The sequence below is a fragment of the Eschrichtius robustus genome, chromosome 13, assembly GCF_028021215.1.
Source record: "Eschrichtius robustus isolate mEscRob2 chromosome 13, mEscRob2.pri, whole genome shotgun sequence".
Taxonomy (NCBI): Eukaryota; Metazoa; Chordata; class Mammalia; order Artiodactyla; family Eschrichtiidae; genus Eschrichtius; species Eschrichtius robustus.
The window spans coordinates 10,016,683-10,038,113 of record NC_090836.1 but is presented as its reverse complement, the minus strand read 5'-3'; the positions used below and the strand labels follow the sequence as shown (position 1 = coordinate 10,038,113).

The 21,431-nt window shown below is 36.0% G+C and overlaps 1 protein-coding gene across 1 annotated transcript in view; it reads left to right on the top strand.

Annotated features, from left to right (window-relative positions):
* The window catches only part of LRP6 (LDL receptor related protein 6), a 179,495-nt gene that overhangs the window by 151,633 nt on the left and 6,431 nt on the right, over positions 1 to 21,431 (top strand). Inside the window, exons 16-20 of the mRNA XM_068560706.1 lie at positions 8,257 to 8,466; positions 10,728 to 10,853; positions 15,338 to 15,574; positions 16,258 to 16,368; positions 20,218 to 20,448. Coding sequence (XP_068416807.1) covers positions 8,257 to 8,466; positions 10,728 to 10,853; positions 15,338 to 15,574; positions 16,258 to 16,368; positions 20,218 to 20,448 — 915 coding nt within the window. The remainder of the gene's footprint in view (positions 1 to 8,256; positions 8,467 to 10,727; positions 10,854 to 15,337; positions 15,575 to 16,257; positions 16,369 to 20,217; positions 20,449 to 21,431) is intronic.

The window sequence follows — 21,431 nt, the reverse complement described above, 5'->3', positions numbered from 1 at the left end:
GATGGAGAAATTAAAAGCTTTACAGACAAACAAAAGGTAAGAGGATTCAGCACCACCAAACCAGCTTTACAACAAATGCTAAAGGAACTTCTCTAGGCAGGAAACACAAGAGAAGGAAAAGACCTACAATAATAAACCCAAGACAATTAAGTAAATGGTAATAGGAACATACATATCGATAATTACCTCAAATGTAAATGGATTAAATGCTCCAACCAAAAGACATAGACTGGCTGAATGGATACAAAAACAAGACCCGTATATATGCTGTCTACAAGAGACCCACTTCAGACCTAAGGATACATACAGACTGAAAGTGAGGGGATGGAAAAAGATATTCCATGCAAATGGAAATCAAAAGAAAGCTGGAGTAGCAATTCTCATATCAGACAAAATAGACTTTAAAACAAAGACTATTACAAGAGACAAAGAAGGACACTACATAATGATCAAGGGATCAATCCAAGAAGAAGATATAACAATTGTAAATATTTATGCACCCAACATAAGAGCACCTCAGTATACATAAGAACAAATACTAACAGCCATAAAAGGGGAACTCGACAATAACACAATTATAGTAGGGGACTTTAACACCCCACTTTCAACAATGGACACATCATCCAAAATGAAAATAAATAAGGAAACACGAGCTTTAAATGATACATTAAACAAGATGGACTTAATTGATATTTATAGGACATTCCATCCAAAAACAACAGAATACACATTCTTCTCAAGTGCTCATGGAACATTCTCCAGGATAGATCATATCTTGGGTCACAAATCAAGCCTTGGTAACTTTAAGAAAATTGAAATCGTATCAAGTATCTTTTCCAACCACAATGCTATGAGACTAGATATCAATTACAGGAAAAAATCTGTAAGAAATACAAACACATGGAGGCTAAACATCACACTACTTAGTAACCAAGAGCTCACTAAAGAAATCAAAGGGGAAATCAAAAAATACCTAGAAACAAATGACAATGAAAACACAATGACCCAAAACCTATGGGATGCAGCAAAAGCAGTCCTAAGAGGGAAGTTTATAGCAATACAATCCTACCTTAAGAAACAAGAAACATCTCAAATAAACAACCTAACCTTACACCTAAAGCAATTAGAGAAAGAAGAACAAAAAACCCCAAAGTTAGCAGAAGGAAAGAAATCATAAAGATCAGATCAGAAATAAATGAAAAAAAAATGAAGGAAACGATAGCAAAGATCAATAAAACTAAAAGCTGGTTCTTTGAGAAGATAAACAAAATTGATAAACCATTAGCCAGACTTATCAAGAGAAAAAGGGAGAAGACTCAAATCAATAGAATTAGAAATGAAAAAGGAGAAGTAACAACTGACACTGCAGAAATACAAGGGATCATGAGAGATTACTACAACTATATGCCAATAAAATGGACAACCTGGAAGAAATGGATAAATGCTTAGAAATGCACAACCTTCTCAGCCTGAACCAGGAAGAAATAGAAAATATGAACAGACCAATCACAAGCACTGAAATTGAAACTGTGATTAAAAATCTTCCAACAAACAAAAGCCCAGGACCAGATGGCTTCCCAGGCGAATTCTATCAAACATTTAGAGAAGAGCTAACACCTATCCTTCTCAAACTCTTCCAAAATATACCAGAGGGAGGAACACTCCCAAACTCATTCTACGAGGCCACCATCACCCTGATACCAAAACCAGACAAAGATGTCACAAAGAAAGGAAACTACAGGCCAATATCACGGATGAACATAGATGCAAAAATCCTTAACAAAATAGTAGCAAACAGAATCCAACAGCACATTAAAAGGATCATGCACTATGATCAAGTGGGGTTTATCCCAGGAATGCAAGGATTCTTCAATATACGCAAATCAATCAATGTGATACACCATATTAACAAATTGAAGGAGAAAAACCATATGATCATCTCAATAGATGCAGAAAAAGCTTTTGACAAAATTCAACACCCATTTATGATAAAAACCCTCCAGAAAGTAGGCATGAGGGAACTTTCCTCAACATAATAAAGGCCATATATGACAAACCCACAGCCAACATCGTCCTCAGTGGTGAAAAACTGAAACCATTTCCACTAAGATCAGGAACAAGACAAGGTTGCCCACTCTCACCACTATTATTCAACAGAGTTTTGGAAGTTTTAGCCACAACAATCAGAGAAGAAAAATAAAAGGAATCCAAATTGGAAAAGAAGAAGTAAAGCTGTCACTGTTTGCAGATGACATGATACCAAACATAGAGAATCCTAAAGATGCTACCACAAAACTACTAGAGCTAATCAATGAATTTGGTAAAGTAGCAGGATACAAAATTAATGCACAGAAATCTCTTGCATTCCTATACACTAATGCTGAAAAATCTGAAGGTGAAATTAAGAAAACACTCCCATTTACCACTGCAACAAAAAGAATAAAATACCTAGGAATAAACCTACCTAAGGAGACAAAAGACCTGTATGCAGAAAATTATAAGACACTGATGAAAGGAATTAAAGATGATACAAATAGATGGAGAGATATACCATGTTCTTTGATTGGAAGAATCAACATTGTGAAAATGACTCTACTACCCAAAGCAATCTACAGATTCAATGCAATCCCTATCAAACTACCAATGACATTTTTCACAGAACTAGAACAAAAAATTTCACAATTTGTATGGAAACACAAAAGACCCCGAATAGCCAAAGCAATCTTGAGAAAGAAAATCAGAGCTGGAGGAACCAGGCTCCCTGACTTCAGACTATACTACAGAGCTGCAGTAATCAAGGCAGTATGGTACTGGCACAGAAACAGAAATATAGATCAATGGAACAGGGTAGAAAGCCCAGAGATAAACCCACGCACATATGGTCACCTTATCTTTGATAAAGGAGGCAGGCATATACAGTGGAGAAAAGACAGTCTCTTCAGTAAGTGGTGCTGGGAAAACTGGACAGCTACATGTAAAAGAATGAAATTAGAACACTCCCTAACACCATACACAAAAATAAACTCAAAATGGATTAAAGACCTAAATGTATACCAGACACCATCAAACTCTTAGAGGAAAACATAGGCAGAACACTCTATGACATAAATCACAGCAAGATCCTTTTTGACCCACCTCCTAGAGAAATGGAAATAAAAACAAAAATAAACAAATGGGACCTAATGAAACTTAACAGCTTTTGCACAGCAAAGGAAACCATAAACAAGACAAAAAGACAACCCTCAGAATGGGAGAAAATATGTGCAGACGAAGCAACTGACAAAGGATTAATCTCCAAAACATACAAGCAGCTCATGCAGCTCAATATCAAAAAAAACAAACAACCCAATCCAAAACTGGGCAGAAGACCTAAATAGACATTTCTCCAAAGAAGATGTACAAATTGCCAATAAACACATGAAAGAATGCTCAACATCATTAATCATTAGAGAACTGCAAATCAAAATGAGATACCATCTCACCACACCAGTCAGAATGGCCATCATCAAAAAATCTACAAACAATAAATGCTGGAGAGGGTGTGGAGAAAAGGGAACCCTCTTGCACTGTTGGTGGGAATGTAAATTGATACAGCCACTATGGAGAACAGTATGGAGGTTCCTAAAGAAACTAAAAATAGAACTACCATACGACCCAGCAATCCCACTACTGGGCATATACCCTGAGAAAACCATAATTCAAAAAGAGTTATGTACCACAGTGTTCATTGCAGCTCTATTTACAATAGCCAGGACATGGAAGCAACCTAAGTGTCCATCGACAGATGAATGGATAAAGAAGATATGGCACATATATACAATGTAATAGTACTCAGCGATAAAAAGGAACGAAACTGAGTTATTTATAGTGAGGTGGATGGACCTAGAGACTGTCATAGAGCGTGAAGTAAGTCAGAAAGAGAAAAACAAATACCGTATGCTAACACATATATATGGAATCTAAAAAAAAAAGAAAAAAAATGGTCAGAAGAACCTAGGGGCAAGATAGGAATAAAGATGCTGACCTACTAGAGAATGGACTTGAGGATACAGGGAGGGGGAAGTGTAAGCTGGGACAAAGAGAGTGGCATGGACATATATACACTACCAAACATAAAATAGATAACTAGTGGGAAGCAGCCACATAGCACAGGGAGATCAGCTCGGTGCTTTGTGACCACCTAGAGGGGTGGGATAGGGAGGGTGGGAGGGAGGGAGATGCAAGAGGGAAGAGATATGGGAACATATTGTATGTGTATAACTGATTCACTTTGTTATAAAGCAGAAACTAACACACCATTGTAAAGCAATTATACTCTAATAAAGATGTTTAAAAAAAATCTTAGTGTTTGGCCATATTTGCTTTTGAACCTCCCTTCCTCCTTCTCTCTCGTGAAAAAAAAAAGCATTAGGGAGAATTTCAAGCCCTTGTGTATCCCTCCCCAGTTCTGTTTTCCTCCCTCTTTCCTCAGAGGTAACTTTTGATGTGTTTCTTTGCCATGCATGTTTTGCTTTCTCTCTGTCTCTCTCTCTCTGTGTGTGTGTGTGTATTTTCTACCATGTAAACTCACACATACATTTAAACTTTTTTTCACTTTTTAAAATTAGTATAAATAGTCTCATGTATTCTTTTGTCGCTTGCTTTTTTCAGATATATCATGGTTTTGAGATGATCCCTTTTGATCCACAAATCTGTCAGTTATTTTCAGTGCTAAATAGTATTTCATTGTATGATCATCCTACAGTTTCTCTATTCTGCTATCTAAACTGCTATTTCCAATTTTTTGCCATTAAAAGCAGTGCTGCAGTGTATATTCTTATGTACATATTTGAGTATTTCTCTGTGGCCTAAACTTAGTAGTGGGATTGCTATGTAATGTGGTATGTATATATTCAACTTGAATATGTCTATTCAGATTGCTCTCCAAAGTGATTATATCAGTTTAGAATCCCCACCAGAAGTATATGAGTTTCTCCTCCAGTACTTGGTACTTTTAGACTTCTGAGTTTTTACCAATCCAATAGTTTTAAAGGTATATCTCATTATTAATAAAATATGCATTTCTCTATTTGAATTTGAGGTTAATTTATTGGTCATTCATGTTTCATCTGTGAATTGCAATTCGTAGTTTTTAAAGTTTTAATTAAATTAAAGTTTTAATTAAATTAAAGTTTTTAATTAAAACTTTATAACAAATTTATCTGGCAGTGTACATCTTTAGTATTTCTTCAAGATTACCGTGGCTATTGTTGACACTTTGCATTTCCATATACATTTTAGAATCAGCCTCTGAGTTTCCACCAAAAAGCAAAAACCTATTAGAATTCTGTCTGGTTTGCTTTGAATTTATAGATCAATTTAGGGAGAATTGTTATCTTTATAATATTAGTCTAGATTCTAAACCATGAACATGGTATATCCCTCATTTATTTAGAACTTTAATTTCCCTCAGTGTTTTGTAGTTTTCTGTGTAGAGCTCTTGCCTGTCTTTCATTGGAATTATTCCTTGGTATTTAATGCTTTTGAATGCTAGTGGTAAAGAGTAGTCTAAATATTTAATATTTCATTTTCTGGTTGTGGCTGGAATATAGAAATACAGTTTTTCCCTTCTTCCCCAGTCTAGTACATTGTACTTGTTCCCAGGGACCTTGCTAAATTATAATTTTCTATGTTACAAAATCATTTGTCTACAAATGAGGAGAGTTTTATTTTTTCTTTTCCAGTCCTTTTTCTTTGTTGCCTTATTACACTGACTGGGACCCCCCAGTACAATATTGAATAAAATAATAGAATCCTTAGATTTTTTTTGTTTCATTTTGTTTTTGTTTTTCATGATTTGGGGGAAGCATTCAATAGGTCTTGATTAGGTTTTATGTTTGCTAAGGTTTTTCTGTAGATAACTTTTAAAAAGCAGATTAAGGAAATTCTCTTCTGTTCTTAGTTTGCTAGAATAAATCAAACTTGGTATGATACATTATCCCTTTTATATATTGCTGGATTTGATTTGCTAATGTTTTGTTTAAGATTTTTACATCTGTGTTCCTGGGAAAGATTACCCCATAATTTTCCTTTCTTATAATGTACTTGTTGGCATCTTGCCATCAAGGTTACATTGGCCTCATAAAAAAAAATGTTTCCTTTTTTTACGTTTTCTGAAAAAGATTAGTATAATGTTGGTAGGTTTTTTTTCCCCCTCTTCCTTATATATTCACAGATAATCATATACTTTTTTCATGGGATATCTTTCTACTTAGTATTTTTAGCCTCCTACAGAGCTTTTATACTGGACTGCGTTTAGTATATGCTTAGATTGTTGAATAAATGTGTCTTTTCATTGCTGATCCAGAGTTTTATAACTGCCATCAGAGTAAATCAGTAGATCTGGGATCCTCCAGCAACACTGTTGACCTCTTATTTTCCCCAGTTGTCCAATTGAGGCCATCCTTCCACTACCACCAACTAATCTTTTTTTAATCACTCTTAGTGTTACAATTTTAAATTTAATTTTAATTTTCATCAAAATAATACATGTAGATATAGAAATCAAATGGTTCTAATTGGCCTACAAAGACCAAGTCTACTGCCCTACTCCTTCCTCCTCTCAGTTCCTACTCTCAGAGGCATCTCTGATAGTTTAAAATAACTTGTTTAAAACTGCTGCTTCATGATTTTTAATTTTTAGATACCACAATTTGACTTCTTTTAATGGAAGAAAATGATTTTGCTGTCTTAAACCATGTATCCCTAACATACCTATATGAACTCTCCTCCCATCCTCCCAGCTTAGTTATATCATAATTTTTAAGTTCATAATTATTTGTTATTTATGGCTATGAAGATATTACCATCAGCTACATTTCCTTCTGTAGCTTTTTTTCTCTCTGAAATTAATCTTATCTAATGTAAATATTGTTTCAGTATATGCAGATGCATCAAGCAATCCATCTTTTTTTCTTTTTAACTGAAGACGTACCTCCTGAATTTCTTCGTCATCTTGCTCCAGTCTGGGTTTGCTTGCTTTCTAGGCCAACTTTCTTTCACCGTTATCCTGGGAATGTACTTGCCAGTCTCCTTGGTGCTGAACCTGCTGTTTCCCAGATTCCGTTTCTTTCGTTAATTCCTTTTTCGTGATAGATCACATCCTCTGTTAGCTTCTTGAAAGGAGATTCATAGTAGGCTAAAATTCTTGATCTGTTGTCTGTCTGTTCTCCAACTTGTAAATTTTATATCGCTTTTCTACTCTTCTGTCCCATTTGTCCTTATGGGTTTATGCCTTCATTTTTTACCATCGTTTTAGCAGATTTTTAAGAGGGAGCTTAAGTAGACTTGTGTTTAACCCACCATGAATCTGAATGTTGACTTAGGCGGTGCCTTCTCATCCGTAATATCTCCCCACTTTTCTCCATTTATTAAAACTTAGCTTTATGCTTGCCTCTTTCCTGGAACTTTCCGTGATATTTCCAAAGTATTAAGCTAATGTCTTTCTTTGATCAAACACTTAGGACCAGGGAAAAGTTCTACAGATATTTGAAGGATGATTAGGAGGAAGAGAGAAAGAATTAATGTATTTTATTCTTTTTGAATGAGGGAGAAGCTATGGGGGTGGGCAGTGGGGCACAGATTTCAGCACACTATGTGAAAGAACTTTCTCCTAGTTCAGCAGTAGAATAGGCTGCCTCTTCAGAGTCTGGATGGCTCTGTGTCTGGGGTGTTGTAGAAATCTTATTTTGAGGTGAAGCTTGAACCAGGTAACCTTTGAGTCCTTTTTCCTGTGTTCTGAGTGGCCCGGTGGGTGAGGGTGGTGGTCTTCACAGATGCCTTGGGTGTGCTCGGCAGGTGGGGGAAGCCGAGAACTCAGAGCTCTCGGCCCACCACCACTGCTTCATCCAGAGAAGTACTGTTTTTGTGTGTTATACATGTTAGAGAGTTTGATAAGACTTAATTTGAAAGATGGACTGTGCTTTAAAAAATTTTTGAAAGCGACTCAAGTTCTTTTCTACATTTCTATGAACTTAGTATCTACTATGTATTGGACGCTTATTTGCTCTTGATTGCACTTGGATGTCTAGTCTGTTACCTGTTTTCTGGTATGTATATATCTTTTCTTCTCAGAATGATTTTTAAGTTTTCTTGTAGAGAGCTTATCATATTTTCCTTTTCAGTACTTTAAAAATCTAACTGGTTTTCAGTAAATAGCTGTTGAATGTATGACTTGACCCACATGCATCATTTCTGTTGAATGTTCTCCTTTCCAAGGTGCCAACCGGATAGTATTAGAAGACTCCAACATTCTGCAGCCTGTGGGACTAACTGTGTTTGAAAACTGGCTATATTGGATTGATAAGCAGCAGCAGATGATTGAAAAAATTGACATGACAGGTCGAGAGGGTAGAACCAAAGTCCAGGCTCGAATTGCCCAGCTTAGTGACATTCATGCTGTAAAGGAGCTGAATCTTCAGGAATATAGTAAGTGTTGGTGGTGTACTGCTAATCGCAGGATTCATGTTTGTTGTAAGAAATGATGTAAAATTAAGATGTTGTTTTGTGTCTTCTTATTTATCTTTAAGATTTTCATACACTTTTAGTTTTGCCTTTTTTTTTTTTTTAACTCTTCATGTTTTTAAAGCCTTATATTCACGTGGGAACTTTTTCATATGAAATACCTTTTCCTCATGAAGCAGGAGTGGGGGAAAGGAATGGTATTGCTCATTTTCAAAAATTTCCCCAGGTATAGCAAGGACTCTGCTTGTCATGTTTTTTCTTTCTCTCCTTCAGCCCTTTTAAGAATATTGGTATACAGCATATATTTCTTTTGTTCCATGTACATCCCCATGGTTTCAACAAAAGCAAAAGTTACATTTATATAATGATGACTATAGTTATCATGGAAATAAACCCATTCTTAAGCAAAAGCAAAACAAACTAAAAATTAGTGTGTAAACTTAGAGAAGACTGTGTTTAGTAAGAGCTTGTTTTTTCCCCTCTTGGATAAGTTTTTCAATTCTAGCTTAGAAAAGTGGCCATAAATTATTTTTTTATCTTACTGAAAACTTTTGAAAATGACTAGTCATCTTGGCCTAGTTAACGTGTGTTTATGTAATACTATTAACTCTTGTTAATATGTGTCTGTCATCAAATGTGCCTTCCTAGCAATCACTGCTATAGGTCTTATACAGTATATCAGGAATGCAAATGTTATATGGAGGACTAATGAGAGAAGTATTGAAACTCCTTAACTTCTTGGCACAATGCTTCAGAAATGAATTGGAGTATGAAAGGAGGGAAGAGGAATGAGAGCACCGTAGCTTGTTCAAGTCTTCATTGTGTTGTCAGTGTTCATGAACTTAGAAGTTAAGTTAGGAGGTATTTGAGATTTAGAAAGTTAGAATTGTTGTCATCCTATGTTATGACATATAATTCATGCTGAATATTTAACAGAAATAAGGTAGAGATGATATAATGGCTAAGTTATTTATTCAGTTGATATGAACATTTTATTGCAGAAAAATCTCAATGAAGGTTTTCAGAATTTCAGGGGGAATATCTTTAAAATTTAACATTTAAATATGGTTTTATATTTAGAAAAACTTTTTTTTTCAAATTTCTAATAACGTTAAAGAAAATGGGATTGCTGTTTATGAAAAGTGTCATGAATTAAAAGGTTGAGAAACTGCTATATAGGTTGTACATCCTAATACAAGGACTGGGGTGTCTGCTCTGTGTGATACTACACATATGTGTAGTATCACGCATCTGCTCATTTGTACAGAGCTGGCTCCCTCAATCTCATCAACACACACTGAAGCAGGATTGATGTGTTACTGAGAAAAGAGTCACATAATAAATGGGTGGCTACTGGGATGACAGCTGTCAAGTTGCTTTTGACACGAGCTAAGTAGCAAAGTCAAAACAATGATTTCATTAAATACAACTTATGAGACAGACTTTGAAATGTGCCTGACAGTGTATTTATTTAATTTAACCCAAATATGAGGAAATTAAACATTTGTAACATTGCAAGTTCCTTTGCAGTTGACCAAGCAAATAATTTTGATTGTCTCCGGGTGGTTAGATTCACTTGAACTTGTTTTTTCTTCTAACAACTCTAATTTTCAGCAGGTTCCTCATTGGAGTATACTTTTTGAGTGAAATCATCTTATCTCTCAGAAAGGTAGAATTTCGGAGTTAAAAATCTTTAGAAGAGTTGTTATATTTTAAAGAGAATAATATCCAAGTTTCAGCATTCTCCCTAGCAGTTTTTTTAGTTTGAATAATCAGATTTTCTTATTCACAAAAATTAACATGAGCTGTACCGTTAACCTTACTTTAAATACTGTAAAATATTGTATGTATAAATATGTAAAGACAGTGGTTAGATGTAAGTATTTTGTGTTTTAAATTGTTGTCCTCCTTGTAGATTGTGTAGGGATGGGGTGAGAAATTACATTGTGTGGAAATAAAATTCAAAGGGATTTTACATTTGGTTTTGTTGGTAACTCAAAAATAATTGATTTTGGCTGGGCTGTTCTTCCTTCTTCCTCCCTCCCTTCCTTTTCTTTTTCCATTCTTTCTTTTTCTTTCTTTTTTCTCTTCTCTTCTCTTCTCTTCTCTTCTCTTCTCTTCTCTTCTCTTCTCTTTTCTCTTCTCTTCTCTTCTTCTCTTCTCTGCTCTTCTTCTCGTCTCTGCTCTTCTTCTCTTCTCTTGTCTCTTCTCTCTTCTCTCTGCAGGACAGCACCCTTGTACTCAGGATAATGGTGGCTGTTCACATATCTGTCTGGTGAAGGGAGATGGTACTACAAGGTGCTCCTGCCCCATGCACTTGGTTCTGCTTCAAGATGAGCTACTATGTGGCGGTAAATATGTTGTTATTTTTTTCTGAAAGTCTAAATGCCAATCATGTTCCAAAACTTAGTCTAGCATTCTTTGATTTGACAGTGAAATTGCTTTCTCCTAACTTGATTGCTCACTTATATTTCATTTTCTGCACTATGCTAGGCTTTTGGATTATTCTAGGAGTGAATTCAGCATGACAAGTGATAGGTGTAACCCAACCCTGGGACTAAGGCAAAAGGGGAAACTCATAACTGTGAACGAGTCTACTTCCTAATAAAAAAGTGGCTTTTCCCACCCCAAAGGGTAACAAGGCGAATTAATTCTACCTCCTGTAGTCTCCATCCACTGAATCCTAGATTCTATCAGTTTATATTGTCATTGCTGGGAGTGTGTCCAGTGAAAAGAAAACTCTTTTGTTCAGTTCTATCAGCAGTTCCCTGTTGTTTCTCTTACTTACCTAGCCAAAAAAAAAAAAAAAAAAAATTTTTTTTTTTTTTTAAATATCACTGAGTAGTAATAATGTTGTAGTGAAATTGGTTCAGTCACTCATGGGACCATAACAGATTGGTATATTCCTTTGTTAAAGCAAAGTATGGTAGCTTCAAATGCCATTATAATATTTATTCCCTTAATTCAGAAATTCTCCTCTCGGGGATGATTCTAAGTTAATTCAACTGAAGGAAAAAGACTATTCTCTACAGTGACAGAAATTTAAAAACAATTTCTAATGATAGGAAAGTTAGTAAAATAACTGAGTTTATATAGCTATTAAACATTATGAGCATAAGCTGATGTAAAAATGTAGCCAAAATTTGCTGCGAGTGGAAAAAAAATATTAAAATTGCGTTTTCTACTATGATGAGAATTACGTAAAAAACGTATTTCTGTGAACAGAGATTGAAAGGGCTTACACTCAAAATATAAAAATTATTGATAAGATGGTGTTATAAGAATATTTTATTCTTCTAACTTTCCTTTAAGTTTTTTTAAAAAAATAAATAACATGTATTGAGTAGCAGCTATGAGGCACTCTGTTTGGACTGCAGAAGACTTGCAGCTCTTTGACACAGAGCATACAGTTTAGTCGGGGAGATCAGATATGTGCATAGTAAAAGTTAAGCTCTGGTACTTGAAGTATCTCTCCCCAAAATAGCAGGCATTACACAACAGTGTGAATATATTTAATGCCACTGAACTGTATATTTTAAAATGGCTAAAGTGGTAAACTTGTTACATATATTTTACCACAATTAAAAAAACAAAACAAAACAAGTGTTTCCACGTCAGGGTGCCAGATTATTGCTCTAATAAGGCAAATCCTAGAAAAATATGCCTTTGTGTAATGATAACGTAGGTAAAACTGAATCAAAGATATCACCTTTCATTTAGAAAATGTCCTGTAAAAGACCAGTGTTTTTTTCCTTCACCTTTAATGATTGTTTTTAATGTATATATTAAATGCATGGTTTTATTAAATGCATAGTTTTTAACAAATGTGTACAGTGGTGTTACCAACACCCAAATCTAGACATACGGTGTTTTCATTAAGAAAAGTTCCCTGTGTCCTAGCAGCCACTTCTCTTCCAGAAGTAACCACTTTTAAAATTTTCATCCTCATAGTTTAGCTTTGCCTGTTCTTGAACTTTATATAAGGGATCATGACGTACGTACTCTATGTCTGGATTCTCTTGCTTAATATAATATTTTTGAGATTCATCCTTATAGTGGAGTGCATCAGTCATTTTTATTGCTATGTAGTATGTTTCATTGTATAAATAAGCCACAGTTTATTATTCTTGTGTTGAGGGACATTTTAATTGTTTTCAGTTTTTGTTATTAAGAGTGAAACTGCAGTGGATGTTTTTATACAAGATTTTTCTTGTGACTTAACATTGATTTTACAATGGAGGTAAATGAAATACAGAATCTTAATTCCTCTGCTTGACCTTCAAGATGTGTTTTCATTTCAGCCTATTTTACCAGCCCATCTCATTTGTATTTCTGCCCAGTCTGCTCACTTTATTTCTGTGTGGCTGTTTGGAGTTTGACATCACTGTGACATGTTCTGTTTTGTTTTGCTTCTGCGGATTTTCTTGTGGTATTTCAGGGATGTATGTTTTCTTCTTGCCTACGCATCCTCAATCTCTCGTTTTCAAGGTGCAGCTGATGAGTCTTCCTCCTGATCTTTGAAACCCTCACTAGCGGTTACTGTTGTCCCTTTCTCTGAATTGTAGCACTTGTTAGCACCATGCAGCTCAGAGTTACATAATCATTTGTTTTATATTCATTAGTGTGTTCCTAGCCCCAACCAAAGTAAAAGCTCTTTAAGGACATGGACCATATTTTATGTATTTTTATTCTCCACATGATCTGTTCGAGTGCTCTATACATAATAGGCTCAAATTTCCTCTAAAAAATCCCTCAAATCCTCCATGTAAAATGTTCACTTGTAATCTCTGTTCTCTATCCAGTATTCTCTATTTTAAGGATAAAAGGTTTTCTGATCCATAGTCATATAATAAAGTTGTGTTCTCTAGAGAATTTACTAACAGATAAGTTTTTAAAAGGAGTCAGTGGGCTAGTGGTACAGTAGTAAAGGCAATGGGCTAAAAGTAAGGAGACTGCCCTTCTAGTCCTCTTTTTTTTTTTTTAATCACTCTTGTTCATAGGAAGCTCTTTGACCTTGGTGATCACTTAGCCTCTCTGAACCTCAGTTTCTTCATTTGCAAAACAAAGGAATTCAGATTGAATGGCAGTTCTCAAACTGGTCTCAGCATATTTTTACATTTTAAAGAACTGCTGAGGAGAGCTTTTGTTTGCATAGGTTATATTTATCTGTATTCACCTTAGTAGGATTTGAAACCAAGAACTTTAAAAAATATTTGTTAAAAAATAACAATAATAAACCTTTACATGTTCTCAAGTTAAAACTGTTAAGAAAATTAACTGTATTTTCTAAAGCAAAATCATTTTAGTGAGAAATGTGGCATTATTTTTACATTTTTGTAAATCTCTTTAATGTTGGGCTAGATTCTCATGTCTACTTCTGCATTCAGTCTGTTGTAGTACGTAGTTTTGTTGAAGTACATGAAGAAATTTGGCCTCATACAGATATGAGGAAAATGGAGGACTATAACATAGCCTTTTCAAATAATTATGTACATTCATCTTGAATTCTACACCAAATCTTGACAAGTGGTCGTTTTCTATAGGTTTAGTTGTAATGTGGAATTTGAAACCATATCAGTTCACTTTTCATAGTCTCTTATGTTGAAATCTGTTAATTTATCTTGTGCTCAGAATGGATATTTTACCCATGCACTATTTTGTAACCTTACACCTTGGTCATTTGGAAATATTAGAATTCCACTCAGAAATTCCCAGATCTTCAGATTTTGATGCGTTTCATTATACAGTATCGAAAAAAATAACATTAATATTACCACCAGTCTCATCATAAAAATATTTAAGTACTAGGAGTCTGTCAAGTTTACAGTTTTGGATATAGGTCTTCCAAAATTATAATTTCTGATTGAAAGTTCCAGTGTTATAATTTGCCACAGAAGTACAGTGTTACGATTTGCTATTGTTTTCCTTGAAATAATTGACTCACTGGTTCATTTTTTTAAAACTTCCTGCCAAATACCCAAGTGCAGCTATCGATAGTTTATCTGTCAGTTGTTCTTTCACATCGGAAGGGTGTCCCATTTTAGGTTGCGTTTATAGCTCAGAATGCTTTCCCTTAAGAAACCATCATTCTGAGGTATGCAACGCGAGCGAGCTTTATACATGCTTCCCATTTTGTCAGACAGTATTGAGGAGACATGTACTCAAAGAATTGATTTTAATGTAATTAATATTTTTACTGATTCATCAAGAACATTCTTAAATGAAACTGGCTTCCCCAATGCCCCCCACCCCGTATGTATGTGACTATGTAGAATGCATTGACTACTAGTACAGTTTGGTGCCATTGCCTTGAATCTGCTAAGGTGCCAAGAGTTTTACCCACCATTCCTTTTGTGGCACCAGTGCAAGTGACATGTTAATATTATTATAAAATAGTTTTTGTCAATTCCCTGAAAGAGGTCGCAGGTTAGGAACCCCCAGGGGTTTGTGGACCATTATTTGAGAACCTCAGGGCTAGAAAAGTAATGAATTCTAAGGTAACTTTAAAATATTTGGAGGTCGATGATTATAGTGATGATTCCTAGGTTAATGTGTGAGATTATAACGGATTGCAAATACAGTAATCCTACTTGAATTATAGTATATGAGAAAACTTCTGCCTTAATAGTTTTGCAAGTTAGTGCATCTAAATGAAGTGTACTGTAAAAATTATATTTCTTCTCTGATTCGGTGAGACACTTTACAGATTTTATCTATTATGAAGTGTTTTGTACATGCTAATTATTAAAGGGGCTTCTCTCAGGTGTAAATGTTTGTACCTCTGTGTGACGATGATTGTGTTTTTGTCACTCCCCTCCCCCTTGTTCATTTGAAGAACCCCCAACATGTTCTCCTCAGCAGTTTACTTGTTTCACGGGAGAAATTGACTGTATCCCTGTGGCTTGGCGGTGCGACGGGTTTACTGAGTGTGAAGATCACAGTGATGAGCTCAATTGTCCTGTGTGCTCAGAGTCCCAGTTCCAGTGTGCCAGTGGGCAGTGTATTGACGGTGCCCTGAGATGCAATGGAGATGCCAACTGCCAGGATAAGTCAGATGAGAAGAGCTGTGAAGGTATCCGAAACCCCTAGGCCTGGTTATGGAGTCCTTTTTCAATTAAGTTGTTTGAAATTCAGAGTATTGCTTTGGCTCATTCAGTGGTAGATTTGGGGTTTTTCAAGTGTATTTGACTTTATTATTTCTAAACATAGTAGCACGTTCTAAATTGTTTTAATTCACTTAACATGCGTAAGGTTTACACACGTTTATATAAGCTTTGCAAGTTGAGAAATGAGGCCAAAACATTAGACCTTCAGTATGTAAAACTAGTCCTTGTTTCCAGTGAGCTCTCAGTTAGTGGATTTATTTATTACAACGTAAAATAATTTCATATTTTCTTCTTTTATCTGCTAACCTTTAACACAGTAAAAAAACAACCACGACAAAAACAAAAAACAAACAAATTCTCTGGAAATTTTTAGTGTCCAGAAATGCATGTAGAATTCTTTAATTCTTGACAGAATTATTAGTGAAAGATGAAATTTAGCATAAGGGACAAAATAGGAAAATTTGTGCTGGATTCCTTTGTCTTCTCTTTTCTCTTGACCAGTGGAAATCCCCAGAGAATAATTTGTAAGTTTTCTCTAAAAGTCTAATTTGTTTTTCATTTGCACCCAGAAAGCACTTTTTGACTTTTGCCAGAGTTTACCTTTACATGGTAGCAAAAATAAGAAAACTATTTGCATTTTTTTCCTCAGTGCTTTGTTTAATTGATCAATTCCGCTGCGCCAATGGTCAGTGCATTGGAAAACACAAGAAATGTGATCATAATTTAGATTGCAGCGACAAATCAGATGAACTGGATTGTTGTAAGTATGACTAAAATCTTGTTTATTACTCTTAAGGGAGAATTTTTAAAGTACTTTTCCTTTTCTTTATGTGTGAGGTTCACTTACGACCAGTATTTCCTTGTTAAGAAACAAGTTATTAAGTTAGTTATTTGTACCAGGGATTTCTTACGTTTTATATTTAATAATTTCTTAAAGACAGTAGTTTTCTTATGTACAAAAATCTTCACAGAAACATTTAGTAAAGCATCAGAAAAGAATATTGTTTTGCCAAAACTAAAGTTAGGAAATTCTCAGTTTAGATATGTAGAAATCAATCAGTGGTCTAAACTTAAGAGTTTCTGAACATTGGTCCATGTTTAAAATCTCCCATTTTTTTTCTGGGTAATTTTCTACCAGTCTCTCTCTCAGTGACTCTAAGAGCTTCCTTAAAATGCAGCCTGGGGATACTTGAGTCACCATACACCCCTAGGTCTAGAGACCTTAGGCTAAATAACCTGTATTTCTTTAGGGTTCATAACTACTGACTAATGTCCTAACATAAAATATATCCCAAATTGACAAACAGTTCTGAATGGAATTCAACACAAGCCAGGTCTACCTACCCTGGTTTTGTGGAGTTTAGACAGAACTCATTTTAAAGCTCTTTAATCTTAACAAAGACTTCAAGCTGGTATTTTTACAAAATTCAAATGGGAGACTCACTAAAATTTTTGGAAACTATTCATTTATTCAGCAAACATGTGCTGAATACCTACTGTGTGCTGAGGATGCATGGTACCTGTACCAAGGTTCTCAAAGTCCTCTGTGGTTGGAGGTAGTAGTAAGAAGAGGGATTTTAAAGCCAGGCAGAATATGGGAACATATGTATATGTATAACTGATTCACTTTGTTATAAAGCAGAAACTAACACACCATTGTAAAGCAATTATACTCCAATAAAGATGTTAAAAAAAAAAAAGATGAAAAAACAAACAAACAAACAAAAAAGCCAGGCAGAGATAGATTTGAATTCTAACTTCACCGCTTACCAGCATTTGTTTGCTCTTGTTAGGCCTCAGTTTCTCCATCTTTAAAATGAAGATAATATTTAGCATGGCTGTTGTGAGAAAATTAAATGATTTACTGTATATAAAACATACAGCTTGGCTCATAGTAGGTACTTGATAAAGGAGTGTGATAAGTGATATTAAATGTGCTATAATAGAGCTCTATACAAGGATTAGCACAAAGAAGAGAGTAGTCAAATCTTTAGGAATGAAGATGGGGTTCATCAGGGAAAACGTCTTAGAAAAATGGTGCATAAGGTTGGTGGGTGTTGGTCAGTGAATAGCGTTACTTATGCGGATAAGTGGAGAGATTGCATTCCAGGCAGAGGGACTGTCCTGTCCTGCTCAAAACCAGAGTGAAACAAGCACCTTTGAGAAGTTACATGTAAATTGGACTGCCAAAATACAGGCTCCTGTCTTGAGGGGTGTCAGCTGGAGATAGCGTATGTAAAGGTGAGATCACGAAGGATTTTGCTTTTCCTCTAAAGAGTCTAGACAGTATTCCAGAATAATGGTGAGCCATTGAAAAACTTAAGTGAAGGACTGGCATGGCTACATAATTGTGAAAGCTGTAAAGCGGACGCATTGGAGGTGATAAGATTATGGCAGGGAAATTTTTTAGATTGGTTTTAGATTTGAAAATCTTTTGACCACATCAAGAGGAATACAAAGATGTGAGTACACACAAATGAAAGTGTCATACAACAATATTTACCTATATTGTGTGGAACGCATTCTGAAGTTTCCTGTTTCAAAATGCTGGTTTCAACCCACTAAGTTGTTTTTACCGTCTAATGACTTGCAGCCTATAATTTTAAAATGCTTCGGAGGCTATTGTAGTTCCAGCAGAAGACGGTGGAGGTCTAAATCAAGGGGAGCAGTGGTGGTGGAAAGGAGGGAGTGGATAGGTTTCAAAGTTATTCCAGAAATAGAATAAAAAGGGTTTGGTAACCACTTAGAGTTGATAAGTCTAGGTTGACTCACAGGTTACCTCATTGAGTGACTGGAGTCATAAACTAGAATATATGGCAGAGACTAAGAACCCAAGTATCGTTTTCTATCTTGACTGTGGATGTCATGTTTAGCTGATGTAGATTTTTAGTTAGTTTATTTTTGTTTTAAATTTAATTTAAATTCCTTTAATTTGCTACAGGTGCCATCATTTATTTATGATCTACCTTACCCCTGGACTCTAGGAAACATTGACAAATGATGGTGACTACGAGTTCAGTTTGGATTATGTTGCATTAAAGTTGCCCATTGGGTATCCTATTGTAGCTATTTAGAAAGTTAACTATATGGGTCTGTAGCTCAAGAGAGATGGGCTTTTTAGTTTATTAATGTTAATTACAGCTGAGGCAGTAGGCGAGATCTCCTAGGGGAGAGTAAGCAGCGGAGGAAAATAGCAGGTGGTAGACAGAACTCTGGGAAGCACCTGCACTTGAGGCAGACAGAAGAGAATGAAGCCGACAAGAGGAAACAGAACAAATAATCAGATGGTAAAACTGAGAGAGTGGTATCTTGGAAGGATCAGGCATTTTTGAGAAGAAAACGGGAGTCAGCAATATTGAATGCATAGAAATGTCAGTGAGAAGAAGAGTTTATTGACTATGGCAAATAGGAGAACTTTGACCTTTGCAGACTAGTTTCATTGTGGTGGTGAGGACAGAAGTCTAATTTCAGTGAGTTAAGATGTGACCCAGAGACTAAGAATTGGAGATGGTGAGTGTAAATGTTCTTTCTTGAAGGTTGGCGTTAGAGAGGAATGCCAGTGCGCTGAAAAAGAATGAGAAAGATGGGCTGTTGCTCACAAGGACTAAGGAGTCTGTGCCTCAGAGTCCATAGGTGGTAATATGGGACTGGCAGCTCCTACATATTATGTAACTTAGTGATGTTGTTTTCTCTCATTTCTTGGATTTAATCATAGGGTGAGTTAGCTGTGTGGATGGGCGCTTTTGAGGCAAGATGAAGCAGAAGGAAGGTTTTTAAAGGATCTGCAATTGTGAAATATAGTCTGACTATTCAGAATGGAAGGATTTTCCTTCTGAATAGAAGAGTAATGCTCTGAATCTGATGAGCCCTTTTGCTGTTTCCCTCTACCTCTAATATTGATGCTCTCTGCTTCTAAAGCCTCAGATAGCTCAGGGATTCCATGAAGGTAGATGCCATGGGCATCTCATGCTCTGGCTTTTCTTTCTGAGTCCTCGGGTACTCAAGTATCAGAGACCTTACATTCCTTGCCCTCAGGCAACTAGACTCACCCTTAAGGCAGCAGTATATTGGGCCTGAGAGCTAATGCTCATCTGTAGCTTCTACTTTCTCTTCACCAGGCCTAAACGTCACTTTTCAGACCTAAAATCAAGCTCAGAGCTGATTTTGGCTTCTTTACCATTCCAGGTAAAACATTTGATGACTTTTCCAGGTCCATCCCTTCTGACCCAAAAATTTTCTCTGAAAATTCCAAAGTAACCATATTGATTTTTATGATATACAGAATGAAGTAGGATAGATTTTATCTATATATGTGGTTTTAAGCTTCTTAATGGTGTTTAAATCTATTAATTAACATTTTTGTTATTGATTTACAATTATACTTCCCAATGTATTGTTCTATGTCTGTTTTCACTTAAGTTTTGATTCCTAACAATGACGTTTATGTATATATCCATGGGGCATGATGTATATGTATTCATAAAAGAGAAAAGTGTTTATGAGTTGTCTTCATCAGCCTCACATTCTGCTTGCAAGCCCTCTTTTTAATTACTAGTTTGAACCTACAGTTGTTTTTCCATTATATAACTGTACTGCATTCCCATTTTAGATCCAACTGAGGAGCCAGCACCACAGGCCACCAATACAGTTGGTTCAGTTATTGGAGTAATTGTTACCATTTTTGTGTCTGGAACCATATACTTTATTTGCCAGAGGATGTTGTGTCCACGTATGAAGGGCGATGGGGAAACCATGACTAATGACTATGTAGTTCATGGACCAGCTTCTGTGCCCCTTGGTTATGTGCCACACCCAAGCTCTTTGTCAGGATCTCTTCCAGGTGAGCTGAGACTGATCCATTGAGAATCAAGTCTTGGGTCCTGGCAAGATTGCCACGTTTCCATCATGGAAACAGACAGAATACTGCCTACAGTCTATTTCAACGTAGACCGCTTTGGGTTTAAACAATTATAAGAACAAATGTTCTCTTTTACTTTTAGCGCCTTCTCTTAACACAGAAGTCCTTAGGTATGGTTTGGTAGAAATTGCCAAAGGATATAAAGCAAATATATGTACATACAAGCATTTATATATAATACATTTACTGCATATACTGCGTTTCTGGATGTGCTCTACTGAAAATGAATCAACTGGTCATTTGGTGAAAAGAGTCATAAACCACAATTCTTTAGGTTCACTACCAAGAGACCTCAGTACTACTGAGCCCAGGAATTAAAGGCGGGCAAAAAATGGATGAAGATTCCTTTTCAGCAAACAGAGATTTAGAAATACCTGAGTGAGAGCAGGGAGGTATATATCGTCTTATGTTTTCTCCTAACTTAGGTGATGACAGTGGGAGTAGGGTTTGTTCAAACATAGCCAAGTTGCCAGATGTTCTATACTTGGGAGAGACCATATTGCTCTAGGGACATACAGCTTGCTTTTCTTTTTTTTTTTTTTTAATAAATTTATTTATTTTTGGCTTCGTTGGGTCTTTGTTGCTGCAAGTGGGGGCTTTCTCTAGTTGCGGCGAGCAGGGACCACTCTTCGTTGCTGTGCGCGGGCTTCTCATTGCGGTGGCCTCTCCCGCTGTGGAGCACGGGCTCTAGGTGCGCGGGCTTCAGTAGTTGTGGCTCGCGGACTCCAGAGCACAGGGTCAGTAGCTGTGGCGCATAGGCCTATCTGCTCCTTGGCATGTGGGATCCTTCCGGACCAAGGCTCGAACCCATGTCCCCTGCGTTGGCAGGTGGATTCTCAACCACTGCACCACCAGGGAAGCCCCAGCTTTCTTTTCAATGCATTTTGGTACCCTCAGTGAAAAGA